The 18188-nt window shown below is 36.0% G+C and overlaps 1 protein-coding gene across 2 annotated transcripts in view; it reads right to left on the bottom strand.

Annotated features, from left to right (window-relative positions):
* Positions 1-18188, bottom strand: part of GABRG1 (gamma-aminobutyric acid type A receptor subunit gamma1) — a 57277-nt gene that overhangs the window by 18258 nt on the left and 20831 nt on the right. For both annotated transcript variants that reach the window (XM_040556193.1, XM_040556194.1), the window contains exons 3-4: positions 13820-13887; positions 281-501 (exon numbers count right to left, since the gene is read on the bottom strand). In XM_040556193.1, coding sequence (XP_040412127.1) covers positions 281-501; positions 13820-13887 — 289 coding nt within the window. The remainder of the gene's footprint in view (positions 1-280; positions 502-13819; positions 13888-18188) is intronic.

Genomic DNA, 18188 nt, shown 5'->3' with positions numbered 1-18188 from the left:
TTTTTAAATCCTGTCTGTACATAAACAGGATTAAAATTTGCTATCCATATCAATTATATCTACCCAATTATCTGGGCAATATATTTCAATACTAACTATTTTATATTTTTCATGATCAAATAATTTATTCTTTTTCTCCTTAGAAAACTCCTTGCAAATTCCTGTGGTCCAAGAAAGAATTGCCACAGACATGCTCCATATTTTTTACTCTCATATTCTTAGCTATAACAGTTCTGTTTTTGTTTTTGTTTTTTTTTCTACTCATTTATTAAAAACCCACCTTAGAGTGTATAATACTCTTCCATCACTCCAGATTCGAAGTAAGCGATTTGGAGTTGTAATCCAGTGAGCATCAGATTTCCTTGAGTTCCGGAAGAAAGTGTCTGGAATCCAAATTTTTCCAACCATATTGCTATTAAGCATAAGCACTTTCATTGAGCTGTTAAATTTTAGACGACTGTCATACCAAGTCTGGGCAAAAATTATATCTATGGTGTATTCCTAAAAAAACAGAGAAATATCTATATCTATGTATACATTTACCAAAGCCTGCAATCAAGAATTTGTAATTCATATATAAATCCAAGGCCACCTCTTCTATTCTCTTTTGTATCATTTGTGTTGCACTCGGCTGCCTATACCCCCAAGCTAGGAAATTACAGACTGATGAAACACACATACAGCCTTCTGCCTCTACCTCTCCTCCCCTGAAACATAAGGGAGGAGCTAAGGAGGAGGAGACCTGATAGAAGCTTGTTGTGACTTGGTGGTCCCCAGAAAACACAATGAATTCTGGGGCCACAGGCAGAAATTTAAGAGCAGCCTTTATACTTCTGGGCTAGACTACATACTAAAGACAGAGATTCTACATTGCTTAAAAAGCAAGCCAAAAAATTTCTTACATTTTCCTCCCCCAAAAAAACTTCACAGCATACAGTTTAAGATCCTTCAAGAAAGCTACAATCATCTTCAACATTCAACAACAAAAAATAAATTAAAAAAAAATAATCATCCACTGGCCAAATTTCAGATTTTGAAAAATTCCTGGATATGCAGGAAGTAAACAACACAGATTGCAGAATTATGTTACCATCTGCCTCAAATATATACCTATGTACACACAAAAGTATACTTTATCATAGTCAGGAAAGAAATTTCCCTAAATGAACTTCACCTTACTTATTAGATCCTGAAGAAAACGTTTTGGATAGAAAGCAAACTCCTCAGTAGACTTTTATGGACATAAAATAAAAGTGGTGAATAATAATAATAATTTTAAAAAAACACGGCCTTTTAGTGAGGCAATTCTTGACACAGTTAAGAGGGAGATATGAGGGAGATATGCATTGAAAAAAAATATTTCATTGCATCTGCAAAGAATCCCACAATTTGCTCCTCCACACCACATAAAGAAGCGAAGCAGCAGTCTCTTCTCTGTTGTATTTGTCACAGCTCCAGACCATGGCACTGATCTAAACATCAATAGCCACTCCATTTTGTGGCAGATCTTCCCTACATGGCTGTCCCACGACACCTCCAATAAGCAACTCAGCATCTCCTTTCAGAGCTCAGTCTGCAGGGAAAAAGTACTGAAGACCTACCAGACTTAGACACATTGTGTTTGTTGGTCACCTGTCATTTATGAGGGGAAAAGAGAGAGAGAGAGAAAGGTTCAAATGCCTGCCTAAGCCAAACGATGCGCTACTAGTTTACTTGGCCAATAAAAATGCATGTTGCAAATAGTCAATTCTGTTTTTAAATGTAGTGAAAGTGGAAAGCTTTGCTGATTGGATTAGTGTTTCTTGTTCTGTTTATTTTTAAATAGGCATAGCAGCCAGCTGTAAGAGTTATAGACTCCTCACCCACTTCTCCAAATGATAAAAGCCACCTCCCAAGAAAACTTGTGAAATTTTCCACTCCATCCTTAGGAAGTGCAAAGACAGGTATTAGGACTGCCTAAACCTCCCTCAATTTTCCCACCTCTTCAGGTGGGAGAACGGGTTTGGGATAGAATAGATATTCAAAAGGGAGGCTTGCCTCCGCTCTCTTGTCCACCTGGACTTTGGTAACTCATTCACTCAAAGATTACAAATGATTAGTGTATGAGGAAAACAGCAGAGGAACAGAGGGAACAAAAGGAGTAATTAAAAATGCATTTTAGGGACGACTTCACTCTAAAATTCTCCTTATTCCTTGAGGGGTTTTGCCACCGGGGGAACATTCTGCATGTCAGAACAAGTACTTGATTATTTTATTTCTATAAAAGTCCTTCAAGACAGCTGTGAAAACCCAGGTCTTGTTTATCCTTAAAATTCTGCTTTCTGTGTTCACCTACAATGGTTACAAATGGAAAGGAAACTTGCTTTGGTCTATTGTAAATGAAAACCCAAGACAGTACACTAAAGAAGTGCCTTAATGGACTTAAATAGGACAGCATGAACAAAGATTTATTTATTGCCTTAACAGTACAAATAGGAGAAAAAAAGTCAGTGAGTGAAATCAACAGAAACAACCAAATGTACGAAAAGAGCAGGCTGACTGAGTTTGAAGGTGTTAACCTAAGCAACCACTTCACAGTGGCACTGCATTGTCTAAAAAAAAAAAAAAAAAAAAAAAAAAAAAAAAAAAAAATATATCAAAGTGTTATTACAGTCAAATCCACCCAGGGCAAGGAAACTCAGGTTCCCATAGAATACCAACCACCGTAAATTAAGATAAAAAAGGAAGAGGAGCTCACAGATGATTCTGAATGCACAGAGCAAAGGAACAGCCTCAGTAGACCCAGATGCTTGGATTCTATTACTTTTCATTATTAAATGTACAAGTTTTTTTATCAGAACTGTGTATTACAGGAGTTGTTTAAACAACCTTTTGAAGGAAAAAAAAAGAAACTTTTGTTAAAATCCTTCATGAAGCATTTATCATTGCTCAAAAAGAATCTGATACATAATAATTCAATATCATAACATCAATAACTATTTGTTTCCAAGTGTCTTGCTGAAAGCATGCTAAGAAATGCCAGCTTCTTGTCACTTATCTGCGGAGAGTGATCCTCTGTTTTGAAGCTGACATGAGCACCCAGACATGTACCTCAGGATTCACACAGCCAAAGGCATAATCCTACTCACTCATCCTACCTGAAAGATGTGAATTCGCAGCTTCTTCATGGGTGACAGCAGCAGTTTACCCCTCTCTTCAGCAGGGACCCAGACTCAGTACTCTCTGATTTCTCACAAGAGCATTTATTCCACTTCTAACATTTATGTTGGTGGACTTAACTACCTAATTCTTCAGTATAATACATCCTTTAAGCTTCATATCTTCTTCACACAAATGTTCTCATAAATTCAGACAATTTTATCTCTACTATCCTACACTCAGGTGAACTTTAGCATAAAGTTCAAGCACAAATATGTTGTCCTGTATCTCTACAGTGTGAATACATGTGAAAATGGGACACAAGTGGTTATTAGCCTCATTTCTGAACACAAATGTCCTCACAAAATAGGCCAGGTGTTACAGATCCAAACATCCTGCACAGCCATGAAACACACTGACAGCTGAGACTCAAGAGAGTCTGGCAGTATGCAGCTGTGGCAGTATAGATACCTGAGAACAATAACCTGAAAGTGGTACTGTCAGAATGTTGGATCGGTTCTGAAGATCTAGTTTTGAAATGGGACTGAAATTTGAAGGTTTTATGGCTTCATACACTGAATTCCCTTAAATTTTCAGCTCCTGAAAAACAACTCATATTTTCTCATTTAAAGGGAAAATAGGGGTCCCTAAAATATGTTGAAAATGTGGTAAAAAAATCACTACAATAAAGCACTTAGGTATCTTCTCTAAAAGTACTTTGTTTCCGGAATCAGATAAATAAAATCCCCATCTTTGTTTATATACCATAATAAAAAGCACAACGGCACATCAGATTTATAAAATTTTCTTTTAGTGCAACAAATCTTTCTAAGCAACTATTTTGCTTTCCTTGTTTTCTTAGAAAAAGTGAAATTTAACACTTATCACTACCTCTATTAGTCTCATAAAGCTCACAATTCAATGCCATTCTGTAACCATAAAAATTGGTTTACTATTTTCTCTTCCAAATGAAACTAATGATAAAATAGCCATGCAGAATAAAATGAAATCAATCTATGCCTACATTAGTCACAGCCATAGCAAAACATGTGCTTATTCATATTTAGCCTCACATGGTTCAATAACCATGGCACATGTTAGCTCATATTTGGTATTTGATTAGATCACCGAACTCTCTTGCGCAGCTGGCATAAAGAGCCCACCTGCCTAATTATTTACAGATAACTGCAATCCTCTTCCATCTCTTTCCTCTCTAAAAGATCATAACAAACTCCAAAGTCTGGGAACACAGTGGCTAATCAGAGATTACCATTAAAGGGCCATGCAGTCACAACAATCTGTGAATACTGACAAGCAGGTGTGTAGTCTCAGAGAAAAACAGTAAGTAAAAGCAACTATTTCAAATAGAGTAGGAACAGTTATTTTATGGGAATATATTGAGTTCTCAAAATTAGTTTCTCAGAAAGAACAAGCACAGTTCAATTATAGTAAAACAAGAAAATAGCCTGCTAGAGTTTTTTATTGGAAAGCTGGGAAAAAAAAAAAAAAAAAAAAAGGAGGCAAATACCATTTTACAAGATTATTTCTTAGTGTACCTACAACATGCCAATTCCAACATAGCATCAATAAGGATAGAAAAATCACACAAAGAAGAAAACAATTTTTCTTGATTATTTTGTCTGGCACTCTCACAAGTGATTTGATATTCCATAGTAAAAACTGTAGAAAAGTCAAGCAATGAGTAGCTAAATGTCTGGCTGGATTGTGTTAACCACGACACATTTTCTTTGGCAACTGGAAAAAGTGGCTTAGCTTTCTGGGACTAAATACAAATGCAGTGAGAAGCCCCAAGACAAAACTGGAGCTGAAGTATTGTGTTATCCAACTACGGTCCTGCAATACAGTTCATTACTGATGAATTTCAGAGAGAAAAAAAAAAAAAAAAAAAAAGAATAAAAGTGTCTACTTTTCATTCCTTCTTCACTCACAATAAACCCACCCTAGCTTCCCTACTAGATTCAAAATTTCATGTGAAGCACACCTGGAGTTTTCTGCAATGCCACAAGCGAATTCAGAAATCTATTTCAGAGGTAGCCCCTGAACTCAGTTCAATCACCAAGTGTGACATGACTTCATCTTGTTTGGTTACCCATAATATTTTCACCATGTTTCTTCATTCTATTCAGTTTTCTAATTCCTTTAAGTCAAACTTAATGTGAATGAGGCAGGGAATTCTTCAGGGAAAAAGAAATGAAGAAAGGGAAGATAGAGAAAACACTCTATCGATCTATATGTTTTGACATTATTAAGTTATGCAATTTAATATCAAAGACTCAGGTAAGTATGATGGTTAAGAGGTTTAGACAATGAAGAGTCATAGACAAACTGGTAACCAACCACATGCTCTCCCAAGAGGTAAGAGCCAACAAAACCATCAGGCACTAGCCAATTTATCTTCACCTTGTCATTGCGCAGCGAATATGCTCTCATAATCTTTACCTTTTCCCTCACCAAAATATCTCTGGACACCAATGCAGTGTTTTTAAGTACTTTATTAAAATACTTAGCTATCCTTGAAGTACAACTTCTCTTAACAAAAGTTTTAACATATGGTTGCTCTCCCTGGTGGGTTACTTTAAAAGCTGTTTAAACAAGATTCTTGAGCTGCATCAGACTCAACCATGGTTTCAGAACTTGATCCCCATGTCTGGCACAGAAGCAAAAGTAAAATTCCACGTTTTAGTAAACCATTTTAGTTTGCTCACTTGTAGACCCTACAGTGAGATTGAAAAGATCTGACAAATCACAGTGATTCTGATATGTACATCTAATATTAAATTAATGATATTACATTGGTGGAAAGGGTGGAGGTTGCAGGAAATACACTAAACAAAAGTGTACACCATCTGCTCCCAGACTCTTTTAACCAGTCAGATTGTTATAATCATGCCGATAATCACACTGGAGGGTATTACTATGAGAGCATATGCACAGGGGAAGTGTAAATATGGCAAATCATATCTACAGAAGGTGAGGGAGTACAGAGAGACCTATATAGCCATGATACAGAAGACATCCACTGCTCTTCACAACATAATTTGGCATCTGTGCTTCTCCAGTCCTTATTTTGAACATGTAAAGTGACAGATGCAAATCAAAATGCGAACAAAAGGCAAGATTTATTAGTTTTGAATATTATAAAAAATCTTGCCCACTAGTTAAAAGATTAGATAGAAAAATAACTAAAACACTTCAGCAAAATCTCTGCTTTCATATGATCAGCTTAGGTTTGGGACTTTTGAAGAAAGCATGAGAAGAGGAAGTAAACAATATGCATATGTTTGCATATTGAAAATAATACAGAAAGGGTTTTTTATGCTTTTCAATTGAAATCTGAACATTTCAGCCACTGCCATTCAAAAACATTAAAGTACAGAAAGAAGCAAAGACAACTCAGATCTCAAAAATCAGACAAATACATACATATATATATATATATACATATATATATAAATAAAACCCAGGAGTGAATACTAAAAAGGAGTAAGTCTTCAGCTTCAAGGCTGCCAGTAGTGATCTATCAACTGCATTAGCAGTAGTTTCTAAATTCTGAAGCTACATCTACCTTTCTGTAACTAGAGAGACTTAAGTAGTCAAAATTAGTCCCATGAACAAATTTAGCAACAAAGCTGTACATCAGTCAAGCACACATGGTTTTCTATAGTTTCCTTTTATAAATGTCTCAAACACAACGTTTCACTATTCAGTACAGTACAACTGCTTTACCACCAGATTAATTGCACTCTTTGCTCTTTTAAAAAAGAGCAAAGTTACTCTTTGCTCTTTTGATTCCACGGTTTTCCTGCTAAGATTCAAAATCCCAGCATTGATGGCAAAACCAAAATCCCAACATTGACAGCAAAACCAGGACAGAGACTTACCTGCGTTTGGTTCCTACCCTTCAACTCTTGTATGATACATGATCCGATGTGAAATAATAGCAGTCATACCAGTTTACCTTTCTGGTTCCTGAGGCAGTCAGGAACCTCCTAATACCTATGTGCTACACTGAAGATATAAGAACATGGATAACTGCTAAGAACTTCCAAAGACTTTATTTAACTATTGATCCCAAGTTCTTTGTAAGGGCTGGCGCACTACAAGAGACAATACTGTTATTCAAAAAAGTGAAATCTCATGCAGCTATATATGCTAGTGAATGACAAACTCCAAAATAGCCATACAAAATGTGGTTTAGATGTGAATTTTCCATGGTAGTTGAAATAAGCAGCAAGAACATATAAGACTTCAACAAATTTAAAATCACACTACAACAAAATAAAAATAATGAAAGCCAAGATAACAGGCAGGGAAGTTAAATTCACTAGTAAATGAACATTGCATTCCTTAACAGCTACTTTATCAGCTCTCTCACACCTACTAAGAGTGTAGGACAAACACTTCTTCCAAAAATGGGTTTGCCTGCTTAGTAAACAACTAGGAGGTGTGGCTGTAGAAAGAGCAAGCAGACCATTCCCTCACTTGGCAAAATGGATTTCCTAGAGCATGCACTATGAGGAGAAAAATCCTGTTCCTGTAGCTGCTCAGCTTTTAACAGATGTTGAGATTTTATAGTGTCAGCATAGATCCTGGCACTCACCAGGATAGCAGCTTTCCTCTGGAGCACAGTAGTGAAAGAGTCAATGACAACCTGTACTATAGGAGCCAAAGCCAAGGGCAGTTTCTAGATGACTACAAGCAATTGTAACAGTCAAAGCACATCCCTCATCTTTCTACCCAAAACCTAGGCGAATCTAGGCCAGCAGAATCACTCCCACAATTTGAATGCAGCATCACAAATTTCCATATAGACAGACAGATTAGGAATTAATAACAAAGAACAGACATGCAATGTTCTCCAAAATATTTATAATATATTTGAAGCAAAGATAAGAGGTACAAGACAAAGAACTATATGTAGCTTGTCTAAGCTGCAGACACAAGAGAGACAACCACAGCAGCAGTCAGAAAGGGTTTGGAGCAGATATTAAGGCATCAGAAGTAACAATAAACTGTACAGCAAAGCAGCCAAGCAGTCTGTGCAGTCTGGGGAAAAAGCAGGAGCAGAACACTGGTTGAGTGATAGCTGATACCTTCATCTTTTCAGTGAAATGCTACGTGGTAATTATATTAATGTTATTCTTGGTTTAGGTCAAAACTGATTTCACAGACACTCCAAAGTGCTTATATAGGATACACATCCTCTGCAAGGAACTTACAGTTTAAATTTAACATAAAAAACAAAATCTGGAAAGACAATAGGGACAAAAGTAACAGAAAACTGAGAACCCAATACCAGTCAGAATTACAGGCAGAGATTTTAGCACAGCAAAAGCTTAATTTCTCACAACATTTTGTAGCCTCCACACAAAAAAAAAAAAAAAAAAAAAAAAAAAAAAAAAAAAAAGTTTAAGCAGGACCATGATGAGAAACAGGGAAAAAGCTTAGAAGCTTTATTTGTTTATAGAAAGTTTCTTTCAAGCAGAAGCTAGCAGAAGCTGGCCTCTTGGGGGGAAAAAAGGAAAAACAAAACAAAACCAAAAAAAAAAAAAAAAAACAAGAGCAGAGAATAGGCTTTGAAGTGCCTTAAAGGAAGCAGGAGCAAGAAATGGCTCAGCAGAAACTGTGGAATGTTTTCTCTGTAGGACATCTCTAAATGGTATGAGTGGAACAAGACTGCAATTGGAAAGGTTACAAAAAATTGTCATCATAACAATGGAAACATGGACAAGAGATTCACTGTGATAGACGGATTAAGAAAAAAAAAGGAAAAAAAAAAAAGAAAATCAGAATTTGTGAGGCTGTCTGAGACCTTGCTCCTGGTTCTGTGATCCATCACATTATGGAAAATTTTTAGATTTCAGACCTCAATGCCATACAGAGCTGTGATTATCCACAGCAAAGGACAGTGTGGAAGGGTCAAAAAGTTATTGTTCTGTCTGTGGATATGACGAATCTAAAATGATATAAAATGGATTTTAAACCAGTATATGGTGGCATACTCTCTACTGAAGTCAAGAGAGTTAAAGTCAAGTTGTTTTTTTTTTCTTAATTATTATTTATACTGAAAACATGTCAACTGTGTCTTAAGTAACACAATGCTACTAAACAAAAACAGTATCTCCTGAAACATGCACTAGACTAACACAAGATTTAAGAATGAGCTACAGCACAAAAAGTCTGCAGCCTCAGATTGCATCATTCCTAAACAGCACAAACAAATTAGGGCACATTTTATACCAAAGAGCACAGATCGTCTAGTGCTCTGTGTGGGACCTTAACTACCTATTCTGACTTCATATCTGTAAAGAGACAGCTGGTAAACTGCAGTTGAAAAAGTGACAAGTACTGAATGCTGTTTAAAGGGGGGGCTGAAAAGATGGCTCTTTGGTTTGCTTTCAGAAAGCTAGTGCAACATTTCCCTGTCATACAAAGGCTGTCTTTTCCCTCATCCCTTGCCATTCCCTTCAAAATGATCACAGAAATTGAGAGTGACATACGGACTGTTGTGCTGAGCCAGTATGAGCAGAATATTGTTTGTACTTGGCTGATTCCCCTGAAACCGGGTAGGATAAGCTGCAAGTACCTTGCAGTAGTAACAGGCAAACTCGCTGCCTGCCAGAACCAGACTAATCAATTTAAGCTATTTTTTTTCCCCCATGAAAAACAGAAAGCATGCATAAAATTGTATTTATGAATTATTATTCAAATTCCTACAGCTGGCAAAATAAGAAATACTAATAGACATGCTGTTTTTAATACTTAAATGTATTTTATAACAAAGAAACAACAATGTTTAAGATTACTGAAGGAATATTTCCTCAACTGTTGTAAATGAACATTGTCTCCATCTATCTCAAACACTCATCTGAGTAACAAGCAATTAACTCTGATCACTTTTAGTGCTGATAGGCATCAGAATGATTGGGATCTACCTTTCTTAGTCAAAATAAAAGAGTAAGTTGGGAAAGAAAGTGTGCTATTCTAGTTCAATCCAAAGAAGATGCTATACAAAAAGCAACAGGTAATATTCAAAGACTTGTTGATAGTTCTGTTCTGATTTCGAAACAATTATTCCTACCGTATGAAAGAGAAAGGAAGCTGCTTTCATAACATGCATACAATGGACTCCAAAACAAAATAAAACAAAGCCTGTAATGCTTGCATGATGAACATGCACAACCTTATGAAAACTCATAAATTGTCAAACATGGCCAGAAGTGCTCATGCCCTTATTCTCACTTGGTCATCATAGAGCTCTTACAGACAATGGTTCTCCTCTGCACAATCTTCTTCCAACATGAAAGGAATTCCAACCTGAGCTGTCAGAACACAAAAGCCAAGGCTCTGCCACAGGCAGTAGCAGAGAACATCTGCATATCCCGGAGACATTGGGGCAACAGTAGCACAAAACATTACGTGTTGGTGAACACAGAGGGATTGGGGGATGAAATTGAGGGCAAAAAATAAAAGATTGTGAGGCCAACAGACAGCATGGATGAACATGTATTTCTACACAGGGACCATATAACAGACTTAAAACCTGTACCACCAGAGTGGCTTTTTTTTTTTTTTTTTTTTTTTTTAAATATTAGTCCTGGTTTGGAAGGAAAGAGCCTAGTACGTATATATTAAGCGCTCAGCAGAGTAAGTTTCCACATAAACGAAAACAGGCTCTAAATATTCATCATATGTCTAAATTCCATTAAGAAACCTCTAGACCACTGCAGAGGTATTGGGGACTGAGACTTTGGCCATAAAAATGCACTTAGATATGGTTTATATGACCCTTGCAGGATGCATAGCCCAGGGTAGCTCTAAACAACAGATTCAAAAATCTTTAGGCTTAATGAGTATTAGAAGCCTAAATACTTTGTTGATCTGGACACTTGTTAAAAATGTTTACTGAGGCTGCAGATGCGTAGAGAGACCACACACTGTAGGAAAACATCTTTTATGCATGGGGTGTCTATACCATCTAGAAATTTATGTAGATCTTTGTTAAATTAAATACTGAAAGCCAAAATGCAAGCCTTCAAAAACAAGTTCTAATGAATGTCATACATATGCTTAAAGCCTCACTTTTATGAAAGTGAAAGAGTCTATCAGATAGCAAGAGGAAAATAGACTGAATTATAAACATAAATCAGTTTCCTCTCATAATGAGTGTCCTTTGAAGCTTTCAGAGGAACATACTCCCCTGATATGCTGTTTCAACATCGTTTCAAAAAAAACCCTTTCTACATCATGCCATATTGTTTCCTAAGTAAATAGTTAAAGGACATCATTTGCCAGAGTGAATTAACATATCTGGCGAATGAGTAATTCAATGGGGAATCACAGATATATGTTCTCACATAAAGTGATAGAATGAAGGACTAAGGACAACCCTTGTAATGGAAGCAATTTTTGGAATACTGGTTAACTATCACAAACAATATTAACTCCAGGGAAAGTGCTTCCCTAATGAAAGAGCTCACATAACAATTGCTTACAGGGTCAAATCCATAATTATTTTTTGCTGAGATTGTCGTTTCCTAGATTAAAGACATCTTTGTTGGAAGCCTTAATAAAAACTGTTTGCATATATATGGTTTTATTTATTTTCACAAACATTTGATTTTTCTAGTGATATTAGATGCTCATATGATTCAGGTTCCTGGAGTCCAAGCATAGAGAAAGCAATTGCTATTTTATGAAGGCCGTAGTGCCCTTAGATTATAATTTGAATTGCTAAGTAGTTCTTTGCTCATTTTTTAAAAGCATAGAATAGTTTTCAAAGTTCTGTGTTTTAAAGACATTTACCTTATTAGCCTCTGGTGAGCGGCTTCATTGTTATTTCTTTTTTAAATCAGGTTAGGGGGATAAATGTTGATATACATTATAACCTACTTTATAATGAAGTAATATGCTTTTTCAATATGATATCCTTGCCTTAGATTAAAGTCAGTATGACTGCATTTTGTTAGCACTATGGCAAAAGCAGCATTGCCCAGCTGTAGCGGATATGGGCAGACCTCTAACCAAGTGGCATGATACAGTCCTATGGATGATCCTATAATTACTGCAGGTGCAACACAGGGTAGGGGTAAGAGGATGGCAAGAGTTGGTTCTTTATAACTGGCAAACTGGAGCTGTAAGCATTTCCCCTTTTTGGTCCTCATGTATGCAACCTACTGGTCACAGGCTGAAAGACTTATGTTGGTTACTTGTAAAGGAAACATTTACAATTTGCTATGTCCTCATTAGCAGTAACTGTCTGTCCCCATATTTTGCTCCTGCTGTAAGTTCCTTCAGAAGATGTGAAGAGAAGAAGCAGAGGAGAAAGACTACAGCTGGAAAACGGATGAAACCACAAAAAAAGCACATATATTGGACATGAAAATGTGAAAAATTTCCCCTACCACGTTGCTCTTCTGCTCTTTCAATCAGTTATTTACATACAGCCCTCACCTGAAACATTGAATTCCCTGCCACAGCCCAAGTGATAACAACCCTAAACTTAGTAGATTGTTACGCTGTAATGTATGTCATTTGCTACAGATCTGCATCATCTGTTTTTGGCACCTTTATCCCTACTATCTAAATACCACTGTCCTTTCCTGCTTCACACCAATGAAAGTCAACATTCCCCATCCCCAAGCATGATGACATACAAGCAAATCACAAAATCTTTAACAGTCTTCTGGAATAACTATGCTTTCACCAAGTGCTCAGAAATTGCCTGCACTGGCATATCCCAGCATACTAGAACTGAACAAAATGCCCTTCTGCATGCAAATGCAAAACTGTGAGCAATCCTGTAGGGAGGTGGAAAAAGAAAAAGACAGGAGGACAATGAGCTCAAACTCGCCCAAGTGCCAGTCTCAGTCTTAGTATTTCAGATCCTGAGCTACTGACAGGAGCCATTGCCACTGCTGGGTAGCATTGCCCAGGAGAAGTCTTGTACAGAAGCCTCTCTAAATCCTCCAGCATCACCATTTCAGACAGAAATGACAGAAAATCTAAGTAATTTGAGAAAAGGCCACAGGCTGAACTTTCTCGTAAGTGCTGTTATTTCAGTATTTGTACCAAATAGATGAGATCTGACCTCGACATATCTCTCCTGAAACTAAGGTGCACTGCATTGCTTTAACTTCTGAAGAAACCAGCTATGTACACACACATTGAGGAAGACCCATAAAACCAAATAAGACATAGAAGAAGGAAGACAATAGAGTTTTATTTTTTTTTTCTTTCCATGAATTATCAAAATAAGTAACTCATTACACTGAAAATGGTGTTACTCACAAATGCTGGGTAAATTGTTATTTTTCCTAGTCTTAAGAATATCTCCAGGAAATATTTTATACTGGGCCAGAGGTAGATCAAGTATAAACAAACATAGTGAAATTGTTCAACATGTACCAAAATAAACACTTGATGCAATGTCTTCTGTATTTTTAGAAAACACATTTTTAAAAAGAAGTTTATTGAAAGAATAAAACAATTTGAAATACAGAGTCTAAACAAGTTTCTGCAATAAGCACAATTATATCTAACAACAAAAGAATACCCAGTAAGAAATAAAGAAGCTTATTTGAATAAGATTATAATTATTTCATAACATTAATCTACAACATCTCTCAGATACTACTTTCTGTCAGTATTCAAAACTTACCATATTGATTGGGTCAACTGGGCCAATGCTGTTAACGTAGACATCTGTCTCAATTACCGTAGTCCTCACTAAACAAAATAGTAACAATAGTAATTACATATTTAATTAACTCTTTACACTGTTAATGTATTTCAATGTATGTATTAAAACAACAATATTCATTTATTAAACTCAGAAAAAGTAAATCTCTCTTTTGTTCATTCCGTGAAGAATCATATATGATTTGGCTCCCTTATTCCATGTGAATTAAGTTAGAATTATCAAGATGAATTTTTTAATTCTTAATACAACCACCATCTGTACTTTGTCACGTGAATAGGTATAAGATAGATATAAAAAAGTATAAGAGGTAAGGGGGGTGGGGGGGGAGAACATTCTTCCAACATTAAAAATCATAAACAGAAATAAATATTTGGAAAAAAATGATAGTACAGCAAACCATAAGGTCTTGGAGCAGGTGTGTTTATCAACTACAATAAATCAATATGCAGCACCTTCTGTCAATTCCTACTGAAGATGTCTGACAAAAATAAAATAACTTATTACATATTTCTTCAATTCATGCGATAATAGAACACCTAAGGATTATTAATATCCTTTCATCAACTTGATCAATATACTGCTCCACACACCAAATTGGAAGTTCATTAAGAGAAAGTCATTTAAAAGTTAAACATTTTCAAACTTGTTTTTCTTAAGAAATCCAGTAAAACTACTCTCACTGGGCTGACAAAATTAACTGTTTTAGAAATATATTCTCATAATGTATTTACAGAAAGACAAAAACTCTAAGCAACTTCCAAAGAGAGTCACGTCTGATGTACGTGTCATTGATAAATCAGTTCTAACCTCATAACTGTTTTTTGGGGAAAAGGTACAAATGGAAGAGGTCAGGGTGTGGTGCAGGGGAGATTTGCATTTAAACAACATCAATTCACCAAGCATTTTTTCCAGCTTGTACTGGAGAGTGAATGACAAAGAGTATGGACATAAGAAGATACGTGTTCTAGTCCCTTAATTACAAAATTCTGCTGCTCTTTCTCCCATGATCTCACACATTAAAGTGAAGCACCTCTGTTTATTCGTAGATGGACAAGGAGGAAGGTACAGGAAAAATGTACTTTGATTTCATAGAAGAGGGTTGCTAGGTCATAAGATTTGATTTCTTTATACTGCAAACCATCAGAGATCTCCTAAGTGCTCTATAACAAATGTAAAATCTTAATTAATAAAGGATTTTTCAAATCTCAAAAATCTAAAACTCAGGCACACAGAAAGAAACAGGGCAACAGCCCCCCTGTCAGCTATGACAACAGGCAAGATACATTTCCTAAATATCCAAAGATACCTTTTCCCTGCCAGTCTCACTTGGCAGGAAATTCTCCCTGATCCTAAACCTGACTACCCATTGCCCTGAACCTGAGACCAAGACACCCTAGTCAGGCTGCACAAAGAATTTTTTGTATGACCATGGAGCACTAAATCCGTTGATCATCCTGCTGTCCCGAGCATGCTTCACAGGAAGTTTAAATGGACCCTGGAAACTAGTATGCACAGATGGAAATATCAGAGGAAGAAAAAATAAAAATAAATATATATATTTGTGTGTATATATACACATGTTGCCTGTGTAATGTGACGTATTTTTACACACACCACGTCTCACAAATACATACGTACTCCCTTTGATTTTGCAAACCTGTTTATCTATATAACAGCCAAACCCCTCATTTTAACCACTGCCAGGCTAGAACATAAGGAGCTGGATCAAAGCATATCTTGCTTCATTGGTCAAGAAATGCTGAATCCTGTCCTGTTTGCCCTGTAACTGTAGGAAATATTTAATTCTTCCTATTAATAGGAAATTTTGTTTTATTCTGAAGTTCAGTTCTTTAATTCCAACTTTGGCAATGCCTAGCCATATGTCAAACCTCTTCACACACAAACATCTACACACAAGGATTAAAGTCACCTCAGACTTCCGTAACCTGAGCAGTTCATGCCACATACTGCAAATGCTAGTCATGGATAATCTGTTCAGCTTTAACTTCTAAACTTGTTCTATTGTTTCCAGACCCATTTTGAAATGTGGACACCAAGACTGGAATTTTTTGTAATGGTGTTATCAGTGCTGCATGAATACTTCCAGTTTTCTACTCATAGTGTCTTTTCAAAGGGGACTTACTCTTCTGGGTGATGCATACCTAAGAACTCGTACTACACAAAATAACTAAGTTTTACCCTAAATCATTGCTCTTCTGTGCAGCTCTCACCTTGAATTATAACCCACAGGCTTTCTTTTTCTTTTTTTCTTTATTTTAACAATTATCTTTTGTTTGTGTCTCTGAATTTACTGAAGGACGGAATTATTCTGCACATACAGTCTCCAACAGTCTGTGTCATTTGCCAACTTTACTTTAAAAAAAAAAAAATGCTGAAATCTTTCAAAATATCACTATTCTTGATCAAGACTTTCCTGTGAGACAGCCCTACTTCTGATATTTCCTTATTAATAACTTAATTTTGAGATCTGTCAGTGAGCCAGTTTTTAATGTGGGCTGTGTCAATTTTATGAAATTCCAGCTTGCAGAAAGCAGTACTTGATCTGCCACAAGGGTTCTCTTGTAATGTGCCACACAGTTCAGTTGCCTTTTCCATACTGCTCTGAGTAAGATTATTAGACCTATTAAGAGCCAGTGAAGAGTCTGAAAATCTGCCTCTGTTGACATTGTTTTAATTGACCCAAATGAAGAAGAAATATATCTGATGAAATAACATTAAAAGGGACTGTTTTTTCTTAGTTCTTCTGTATAGAACAGATCCCAGTGTTTCTGTGAATTAGAAGAAAGAATTCATTCTACTCATGTTCATAAACTAGAAGTGATATGAGCCCACTAAAATGACAAAAGCTGGAGGAGAATACATTATTTATACTAATTTAACATCCATATAATTACTTTGTTCAACTGCTCTCCACAAAGAGCTAACTGTGAAACGTGGCTTGAGAAGATATTTCTACAGTGAATGCTTCTTATTTTATTTACGAAATTTAGTAACAGCCTTGAAAACATTATGAGTAGGTAGAAACCTGTTTAACACATCCTGAGTGAAGTGTAAAACAGTATTGTAGACTTACAGAAACTTCTAAAGAGTGAAAAGAGATAGCACAAAAGAGGCTGGAGTAAAGCAAGAAAGCGAGAGGACAGTAGACTGCATATTAAACAGGGAGAGCAAAGAACACCAAGAAGCAGCTGCCCCCAAGAGAGAATTCATCAGGTCCCAAATTAGCTGTAGCATGCAAGAGACAGAGGAAACCCATTCGCTGGAGAGATGCACTCACACTTCCTGATTTCCTGCTTTGCTACCATTTCTTCACTAGTCTAAATTTCTGTTCTTTAGAAAGTTTGACTGTCACTGAACATCATTTGACACAAGCATGTAGCTAAGTACAGGCTTGTCCCAGGAAAGAAATAAGTGACTCTTGTGCTTAAAATTCAAGAGTGAGAAAGAATTTCCCAGAAAGCAACAAGACATGGAAAGAAGCCTTTCTTTTGCAGATATGGACCAGTGCTCCCCTAGCAAGGGATGATGATGGATAATCCCCAGGAATATTCTGAACTCAAATTTGGGTTCAAAAATCTGTATTCTGGAAAACATTAGCTCTAGATTAGAAAAATCAGAATGACAAAAATCTACTTTGATCACTGACAAATTACTTTAATAATTGTTCTTGCTGTTGAAAGTAACTCTGTTTCATCCTGTATTTATCCAGGTCCAATTTTCAGCCTTTGATATTTGAAATCTCTCTGCCTTTTATGCTGAAGATCTCTCTTTACCAGTTATTCTAGGTTTACAAACCTCTATCTCCTCACAGAAACTATTACAATTGTTTTAAAAGTGTAGATTGTTGCTCTTTTTCTTGTTGAATATTCCTCCATTTAGTTTACTTCAGTCCTCACCATTACCCAATGGAATGTTAGTCCATCTAAATTCACTCCTGTTCATTCAGTTTCCCTTAACTTATCAAAAAATGTGCATTTTACAATGAAGGCATAGCCCTTATTTTTATTTATCATGATTTTTAATTTATCATGATTTTTAATTTAAACAGAGACTTTTACTAATTTCATCTAAGCTTTTTTTTTTTTTTTTTTGAGAAAATTTTCTGTAATTCCTTATTAATTGCATAAAGAAGCCTAAAGAGTTTTCTCTTCTTGGTGATAAAGCAGTTATTCAGCAAAGAAATTAGGTGCATAAAGAAATAACAGGGGTCCTTAATTTGTAAAAATATTTAATATAACAATACAATTTTCACTACCAGTAATCTAAGAATATACTTATATGGCTATCTATATTAAAATTTGTCCTC

The sequence above is a fragment of the Cygnus olor genome, chromosome 4 (assembly GCF_009769625.2).
Source record: "Cygnus olor isolate bCygOlo1 chromosome 4, bCygOlo1.pri.v2, whole genome shotgun sequence".
Taxonomy (NCBI): Eukaryota; Metazoa; Chordata; class Aves; order Anseriformes; family Anatidae; genus Cygnus; species Cygnus olor.
The sequence above is the reverse complement of the archived record's forward strand: the minus strand, read 5'-3'. Positions and strand labels throughout refer to the sequence as shown.